A 9382-nucleotide genomic window follows, 5' to 3' on the forward strand; every position below is an offset into this window, starting at 1 on the left:
AAGTTACATTTTGACAAGACATCATTAGAACATACAGCTCATCGTTCATATTAAAACACAAATTTAAGGCAATGAAGCATTTGATATGAACTTGTGATTCGCCTTTTCATGAAAACCAACTTGTTTTATATCAATATACGTTTATAGATTGGCGATGGTATCGGATTGTTTTACATATGATTCTTAATTAAGATTGAAATATTTTAATTTATTGAATATTGTATAGGATACTCACAGATTGACTTGCTTTGTAATTTGTGTTGTATGTTTGCTGTTGGCATTTTTATGAATCAAAATGAAATCAATTTTAACCAATTTTCTTGCTCAATGAGGAATTGTTTCAACACAAACGTGCACTATTTTGCATTGTTTTTGTTGTTTGACTTACGTATAAAATATTAATGTGTACATATTGTGCTTTTATACGTGCTGTCTTTCAAACATAACTCTCTCAAAACATCGGGTCTAGCAGTTGCTGGCTTATGTATTTTTGAAACCAAGAACGTCAGCGCTGGCAGTTTCAATTAAATATTGAAAATAAGTAAGTTGTTTTTCCATGCAATTTTATCACTCTTCTCAGATGCTCATTTGTATACAATGAGAATAAATAGGTCTTCATACGATGCATTTTTTGTTGGTTACAATTGATATTCGAAAGATTCCTAAAAGTTTCATAAATCGACAGAAAAATAACTACAGTATAAGTCAAAGATAATTAAAACTGCAGTATACATTTTACACGTTAAGTGTTCTTTTATAATACAGCAACGTGTTAACTCGCCCTTTAAGCTAAATTTATCTACTAGAAGCCTATGTTGGCGGTACAACCATTTTGAAACTAAACTTTCATCATTTGATAAATACATTCTGTTTATAGCAAAATAGTTGAAATGATTTGGAAATGGTGTGGTTACTTTCGTCGGCACAAACTTTTTAAAGTCATCTTTTAAAAATATGATGAAACAAACTGTTTCCGTAGCAATTAAATATTAAGTGTCAAATATGCTGTATTCTCTTTATTGTTTTAAGTATACAATCAAAGGTCAATATTACTTATTATTTAAAATTGTTCTGGATAATAGTCTTGCCTCACGCATTTCTCAAAGATTGCATTTGTGCAAGATTTTGATATGATTTGATGCATTGGAAAATATTTTCAATGTTATACTAGCTCCCAATAATATCAACTTTTATCAAAAGTTTTTCAACGTAATGAAACTATTTTCATTATTATCTATTCCATTGCCAGTCATTGCTGTTTTTACCTGTCATTGAATAGCAACAAGCCGAGTCAGCCGACAATGCGAGACAAATGTACTTTAGGAAACTCTATCTGACATATTTCGCTATATATATACTCCTATTACAGTTTATAGTCCTCTTTTACCAAACCTGAAATGCTTCTGACGTTCTTTCATGGAGAACACGAGAAAATAAATTTTGTCCTTAGATTATTATAAGTCCATTTATTATGATTACGATAATTAACGGCGCCATAATACGAATTGAAATTATGGAGGTTGAATAAATTTTGATTTACCATGATAGCCTGACGATATTTTTATCAAATTAAGTTGTTATGAATAGAATTTTTTTTAGTTGAATTCTTATATGTTTTAATAAAATACTCAGTGGTTTCCGAAAAGATTTATAGAACGATAACACAAGGAAAACTTTTTCAAGCCCTCATATATAGCTAATTTTAACTGGGTGTTTTGATTTTTGAGATTGCACATAAAATCATTAAATTTTTCTAATATCTGCTGCACAAATTCTGTATGTTGTTAGAACATGCAAACAACTATAATGGCCTCACTGATCAAATGAATGTACGATGTATTATCAATGCAGTACATATACATGATGTATATGTTCTGCATTGATTATTAGCGAATGAGGTATAAATATTAAATAATTTAATCTTCATGTTTCGTTATGCTCTAAGCACTCAGTAAAATGTGATAGGAATTTTAAAAGTTACATTGTCAAGAAAAGTAAAGCCCATACTTACGAAATTAATCAAATTATGATATTATTTTTGGTAGAATATACACTGCCAAGATTGGACATTTTTTTAGAAATTGTTCAATATAGAAACTATAGCTTGAAAGTCACGGAAATAAATGAAGTTAAGTCAGGAAGACTTGTTTTCGTTTTATCTGGCAAAAAAATAATGTTTAGATGATGTTTATGCGAAGGGTAGCCGTGATTGCTGCATGTCGCCGACTGAATACTCGTACTTCATACATATTTCCGAGTGTAGAACAGAGAACTCAGATGAAAAAGATTTTTTAGCACATGTGGTAAACATGTTTGTTTTGTTCTCCATATATGTTGTCGAAGAATTATATTCAAAAAAATTTCAAACAAAAATTAGCTACTCAATTAAGTTTACAATTGAGTGTGTTCAAAACTAAATTTATTTATTTTACTTTGAGCTATACTTTGGCAGCACTCCAAGAGATAGTAATTTTCGTCTTTGCTATAATCAAAATTGTTAGTTGAAAACTTACTGTACATTTATGCTGTACTCTAAAGCTCAATTAAATGTGCTTTAACTACAAGTGCACGCGACAATTAACAAATCGCTTTAATTTTTCCCTCTAATTAAGGACATATTATAAAGATATAATTATTTCCGAAGACATAGATTCAGTTGTAAAGAGTTTTGTTACAAGCTGGCCAAACAATTGGTAAAGAAATTACAGAAATTTTTCAATTAAAACGATTTATTGGCTTCCTTTAATTGCTGTCCAAAGTATTTCATACAAAGAATCTCTTCTTGCTCAAAAGCGTGAGAAGATGTAATTTTTTAACAGGAATTCCCGTGTATTACCTTGAATGTGTTCACTGCATGTAATATTTGACATAGCATAAAACCGATGAATGACTACAGTTATCCCATTTTGTTTTGCTTTTTCTAAAATATATTCGGTGAAATTTTGTGTTGGAAATTTGAATGTAGCAAAACGCGCATTTATTTGGACAAATGCCACAAAAAACTTGGCTATGGCTCAAATATTCTCATGACAAATTGCTTGCAAAGAAGTATATACTTCAAAAAAGAAATTTAAAAGAAATCAACGCTTTTGGAAAAAGAGATTTTTACCATTGACGGCGAGGTGTTGAAATTTTATGTCAGGCAAACAAATTGCGTCGTCATCTGAAGATCAACCCCTAACAAGGGTGGAGTGCAAATCAACGCCCACTGTCGCATTTTTATGAAGTATCAAGTAGTGTGAAACGTCATGTTTAAAAAACTTCCTACACAAAACTCTTCACCTGATGATAAACCATCTTTCATCGAGAAGCGTCTAGCGTGATTTCTGGACGTTTTCGTAGCATTTTTTATGACGTTTTAATCAACGTAGTGCATATTTTGACGATGGCTTTTGATTACTAGGAGTCTAGGAAGCCCGCTGTGGTAGCAGGATACAACAATAGGAAATTTAGTTTATTCGGCATGTGCGATTGTTCTACATAAACGCGTGTGTCTGTACGAATGCCAAGCATACCCTTAATTGCATTTTAAGTGTGTTTTCCGTTATATTTTACCCCTTCACAAGTGCCTCACGCCATTTTAGCAACTCCTAATGACGTAGGTAAGCTCTGCGTGTTTCTTATATAAAGAAGGGTTAGTCTCTTATTTCTGTGTCTCACATCCGTGAACAGTTTATGCTATACGATACTGCTTAAGATTGATAACGCGTCGAAAAGAATTATTCTATTGAACTATATACAGTTACACTGCATCAAGGTGAGTTGGTTATTTCAACAATTCTGTTTAGCGTAGAAAACGTCTGGCTTTGATATCGGATGTACAATTATATATTATATTTATCATCTCTTTGAGTGTGTGTTGGTCTTTTCGTACTGGCGTTTCAATTTCGAGCATTTCTAACCAGCATTGGGACATGTATCATTTTGTTGCTTAAAGCTTTTATTTTAAGTGTACCATAAAGAATCTACGTACATTCAATTAAAACATTGAAAAATATCCAAGTATTTGTGTCGGTTGTATGAAGAAAGCGTTAATGAAAGATTTTTGCAAAAGAGATAAATAATGAAATTGTTGTACTCTCCAGTCAGAACACGTTATAATGTAAACTTTAATTTATGTCTTACCAAAATGACAGTGAAATGTATATCTTGTTTTTACGCGTTGCCATTAAAACGTGCAGCTGTGCGGATGCGCTTAAAGATATGATATCCGGCAAAACAATTCACTTATCTCGAATTACTAAGCTCAATGTTGTATTTCTAAGCAATATGCATAGCTCTAATAATATCTCTATATATAGTTTAATATAAACAAGGAGCATCTCTCGATTAATATACTTTCGGAATTCGGAATGTCCCATACATATTTTTCTTTGACGTGTGCGCCATCTAGTGTCTTCGTTATTCACCAGGAACTTGATAGGAAGTTCCTGCGAGAACAAACGTAGCAATATTGTGAATCGCATAAAGTCAGGAGGGATTGAGCATAGGAGTGGCAATTATGTATAATGATAGTTAATTGAGGATCCATATTATTCGTAGTTTGATCCTGTCATTAAATGGTTCAAAAATTATGTTGCTATCATTGTTGCTGTATTTTATTCTTACCTGGATTATAATTTTTAACTACTAAAGGCAATATCATGTTCTTGATACAAACTGTGCGTTAAGTATAAACTACCCCATTCTTTATAAGGGAATTGCGCATTTTTGCTCTTCTAAAGAAGTTTGATAATTTGCCTTTAAAGTTTATGTCAGCGTGAAAATCAATTTGAGTGTTGAATTTAAGAGGCTGATTACATGAGCCCGGGTAGCCGGGTTTCAGCCAAGCGTTAAATGATTTTGGTAAATGGAAAAGATTTAATACTTATCATCAAATATATCTTCTTCAGCAATTTCACAATATTCTGATTTAATAACTATACGCATAACATTCAAAATTAAATAACAAATTTGGCCTAATTTGAGAATTACAACAGGATTTATTTGTGGCGCTTAACAAACAGTTGTAATTTATAAGCTATTGTATCATGTTTCTCAAAACAGTTGTTTTCGTCTTTGGTATCGTTAAAGTGTTTTCTTCGATGACTTTCATCTTTTCTAATATACTTTGCTTGAACATAACATATATCTAACTTTTTATATCTACCAATGAATGAAATACATTTTAAAAACGTTTGGGTATTGAAACACAGAACAAGTTTAATTGTTAATTTTTCTTATGCCCTCTTACTACCAAGTACTTTGATGGTGTATTGAACACATTCAAAAATAAATGCTTGCAGATGTATGATATAACACGCCTACAAGACAAAAACCATTATAAATAATTACTTCTTCAATTCTGATCAAAATTCGAAGCACCGACTTGAAAGCTCGATAAAAATATTAATCACAAAACTAGCTATAAATTATCCCAGAATTGTATTTATTTCGCAGTTATTTTTTAGCAAAATATACAAATGTATCGTTCTTTTGAAAAAAACAACTTAAAGATCGATAACTTGGACAAATACAATTGACGAATACGTTAATTTATGGTAAATTATTCTGAATTGTTCAAAAAAATGCCTTGGTCCAGCATGTGAATTTTTTTCACTGGTTTAAAAACCTTCCTAATTTGTTGTTGATTAAACATGGCTCTGTTGCTAAGGAGAACATTCTTTTTATTTTTTTCTGAATAAAGTGAGGTTTCCTCATATTTAGCCTGAATTAACTTTAAGTTTTTTCCGCAACTCCTCGGCTGTTTTTTTTTTGTTGTGTATCTAATATGAGTGGGCTAAGAGACCCTAGCACCAAGCATTGTAGCTATCAACATATATAGCTACCTATTAAGGTTTTTTAATGCTCAATAGGAACGAAACCTAAACACACTCTTTGTTTTTTGTTGGTGAGCGACTATTTAAGACAAGATTCTTTACGAATTACATGTGCATAGAATTTCCATACAATGATACTACCAAACCCCGCAATTTTAGTAGTTTGGGTGTTCTCATAAGGAGATCCGTCAATTTAGCTTCTTACTTGAACGTTTGTGATAGGTGTACCAAATTTTCAAATTATTGAACAGGCACCAAGAACTAGGAAATTATAAATAGTTTGAAAATTGAGGAAATGTGCGAGTCATTTAATTGTATTTAATGTAACACAATATCGGGATTTTGCGAAATTTTTCTAGTGTTTGCTCGAAAAAAACTGATTGAGAATGACTAATATGAAACAATTTCATTATTATTCTAAGTTCTTTACGTTATATGACATGGCGAATATGGAACACCCACAACTTTTGAATGCTTTAAAGCCTCTGGATGATACACGATAGCATTGTCGTAGTTACTTTATTGAATCATGAGCAACAGTCATGCGACTGAAAAAATACATTTTGACTTTCAACTGTTCGACTGCAAAAATTTTAAATTAGATATTTAAATTATGAACATACTTTTATTTTTTACTTATTTTCTATGCTTGTCTTTAGATTTTTAAATGTTTTATTGTAGTTGAATTGTAGTTTTAGTTTTGTATAAAAACAGGTCCTTATACCAGCAATTTATATCGCTAAAACTAGTTTAACGTGTACAAACATAAAATTGCTATATGTATGACCTGTATTAAACATAAAATTTCAGATTTCTCATTCAACATGGCTGCATTTCAAGTGATTTTTATTATTGCCTTGCTGTTTGTCTTTGACATAATGAGCGTTCCACTTCAGTTAAAAGATAACGGGTAAGTTTTTAGCAAATCTTCAGTCTACCATATACCGACAATAAACCATATTTTAGTAAGTAAATTTTATTTGAATCCAGGTTGTATTCGTATTATTCTAAACTTTTTGTAGTTTTTTATTTTTTAATGCATATAACCTAAAAAAAATCACCCCAACAGCTAACTTAATTCATCTTCAACGAATCTGGGATTATCGAGCATTGCCCATATAACTCTTTTGTTGATTCTGTACAAGACTGAAACTTGCACAAGAATTGTCATGGGGCAACTTCAGGCAATTTAGCAAACATTGCGAAATTTGGGCAGATTTGATAGGTCAAATTAAGTTCCACTCACTCTCCCCTTCCTGTTTCTTTTACTTTGTGTTTATGAGTATAGCCTTTTGCCATAGTAAAATATTGTACAATCTTCTACAGTTCCACTAATAGACCGGTTCTTTTAAGTCTCATATTATTTGTATGTTTTTCTTTAGACCAAGTAATAAAATCCGTGTACGACGAAGCTCAGTTACGGTTCCACCTGAATGTAAAAATGGCGCAAAGTTTTATTTTCAAACAAGAATGCATTGTCATATCAAGAATTCAAATTACAACGAGGAGTTACAGTTGTGCTTGGTTGATATTTGCCCTGGTAGGTTGTTTTTAAGCACGTAGCTGGCTGAACACAGTGTGGTAGCCAACTAGATTTTTTGGTAAGGAAGGGGAGGGGAATACTCATGGTCCGCCGGCCTTCAATACATTCTTTATATGAGTATAGATCCATAAACTAATTTATGGGCCAATGATATGAAACGAGTGTGGAAAGAGCACTAGATGAATAAAATGATACAATTTTGTAAATGCCCACTGGCACAACGCACCTCTCCACGAGATTTAAAATACCGCTGTTGAATAATGATTGATATCAACGGCTCATATACGATACGATGTTAATATTCTTTTTGAATTACATGAAAAGTAAACCAAATAGCCAGTCATGAAGTTTAAACTGTACTCATCTCTATTAATTGCCAAAATTGATTGCATTTTTTTAATTACAGAAAAATTATTTTGCCCTAAGTCTCTCGTACGCCGCCATGTTGTTTTTCATGTAAATGTTTTTCAAGTGGTGGAGTGTAATGCGCATGAACCAACTCAAGTGCACTTTGCTTTAAAAAGACAATAGATATCAAATATTTTAAATGAACAAAACTTATTTAAAAGAGAACATGTTTTGGCCTGCAATACAGAGAAATGAGAGAATAATTCTTTTTACAGATTACAGATTAAACTGATTATCTTATCGTCAAATTCTATTTTCAACAAGGATAGCCGACACTTTTTGTTTCCATTCGATCAAGTGTTTCCTTAGCTACAACTTTCACTCATTGCTAGTTCTTCTTCTTCTTTTCTAGTTCCTGGTATGCCAGATGGAAAAAAAGGTTTTATCTATATTGCACATAAACAATTCCTTTATCAGTTCTACTCCGCCACCACCAGCAGGGATATCGTTGTATGCCCGACTGTTATAACTCAGGCGACAACCATGCGACAACCAACTACCTCAAATAGCACAACCCCTACACCAACCCCTACACCAACCACTGGACCAACCCCTGTGTCAACAAAAGGAAGCTAAAAATGACTGGAAAAAAGGATCATGCTCTTCGAAATATTATTCAAATAAATATATATATATATATATATACATACTAATATAAAGCAGGAAAAGAATTGAAAGGCATTTATAGAACGTGTCTTGAAAACTTTACTTTGATCTTTGAAAATAGATCGCAGTATTTACAGAACAATTCATTGACCTTCTTTTACTGTTAAAAAGGACGTACAAAACTGAAATGGAAATGATAAACTTGACAGCGAGAGTAGAACTTCATGTAAAGAGTGATGTAGGCAACCTGCTTATTTAATCTTGCTATAAATTTTTTACTGTACAAATACTCAATGTAAATATAATAGATTTTTATACTGAAATGAAGAATAATGTTGCTCAGAAATTTTTTATAGCGAGATAAAAATATGCGGGTTGGTAACGTTGCTGGCTTCTCCCTAGGAAGTTAATATAATTTTATAATGTAATAATTTTATGACTAAAGTATAATGTATCAAGTCAGACAGAGCATCTGTGAGTATATATTTTTATATATTACTCATCTCATCAACATCCTATGACATTGCAATAATCAGGGACCCGTGTGCAGGAAAGGAACTAATTCAATGGAAGGAACAAGCAAATAATTTTGCTTCCTTTCTTAATTTTGAATTTCACCCAACGAACAGGATTCTCTTTATCGACCCAGCTTCAGCAGTCAATACTCGATAGTCGATACCCTCTCCCCTACGCTCAACACACAATAAAAAATTTGCTTTGCAATCCCTAATATCATCTATCGTTTAATTAAGTCAATAATGGTGCTTAAATCAAAGTTTTAAAATCAAACAATGTAAAATAGCAATATAAAACATTGAAATAACATTCAATAAAACACATCAACTCAAACTGTTCATGAAGTATTGATCAATACTTTTATACCAAGCAGAAAAGCTTTCGTATGTAGTGCAGCTGACAAATTTGCACCTCTAGATTTAACAATGAAATGATGAAATCAAAAAATTGGCTAATATCAAAGGTCTTTTTCTGATACATTGATGTACGC

The 9382-nt window shown here is 31.9% G+C and overlaps 1 protein-coding gene across 1 annotated transcript; it reads left to right on the plus strand.

Annotated features, from left to right (window-relative positions):
* Nucleotides 1-3607: 3607 nt before the first annotated feature.
* Nucleotides 3608-9225, plus strand: LOC124454610. Its single transcript, XM_047005394.1, has 4 exons — nt 3608-3757; nt 6630-6729; nt 7202-7359; nt 8123-9225. Exons 2-4 carry the CDS (start codon nt 6644-6646, stop codon nt 8344-8346), a joined length of 468 nt encoding a protein of 155 aa, XP_046861350.1. The 5' UTR covers nt 3608-3757; nt 6630-6643; the 3' UTR covers nt 8347-9225.
* The last annotated feature ends 157 nt before the right edge of the window (nt 9226-9382 follow it).

The sequence above is a fragment of the Xenia sp. Carnegie-2017 genome, unplaced genomic scaffold (assembly GCF_021976095.1).
Source record: "Xenia sp. Carnegie-2017 unplaced genomic scaffold, XeniaSp_v1 HiC_scaffold_3, whole genome shotgun sequence".
NCBI classification, from domain to species: Eukaryota; Metazoa; Cnidaria; class Anthozoa; order Malacalcyonacea; family Xeniidae; genus Xenia; species Xenia sp. Carnegie-2017.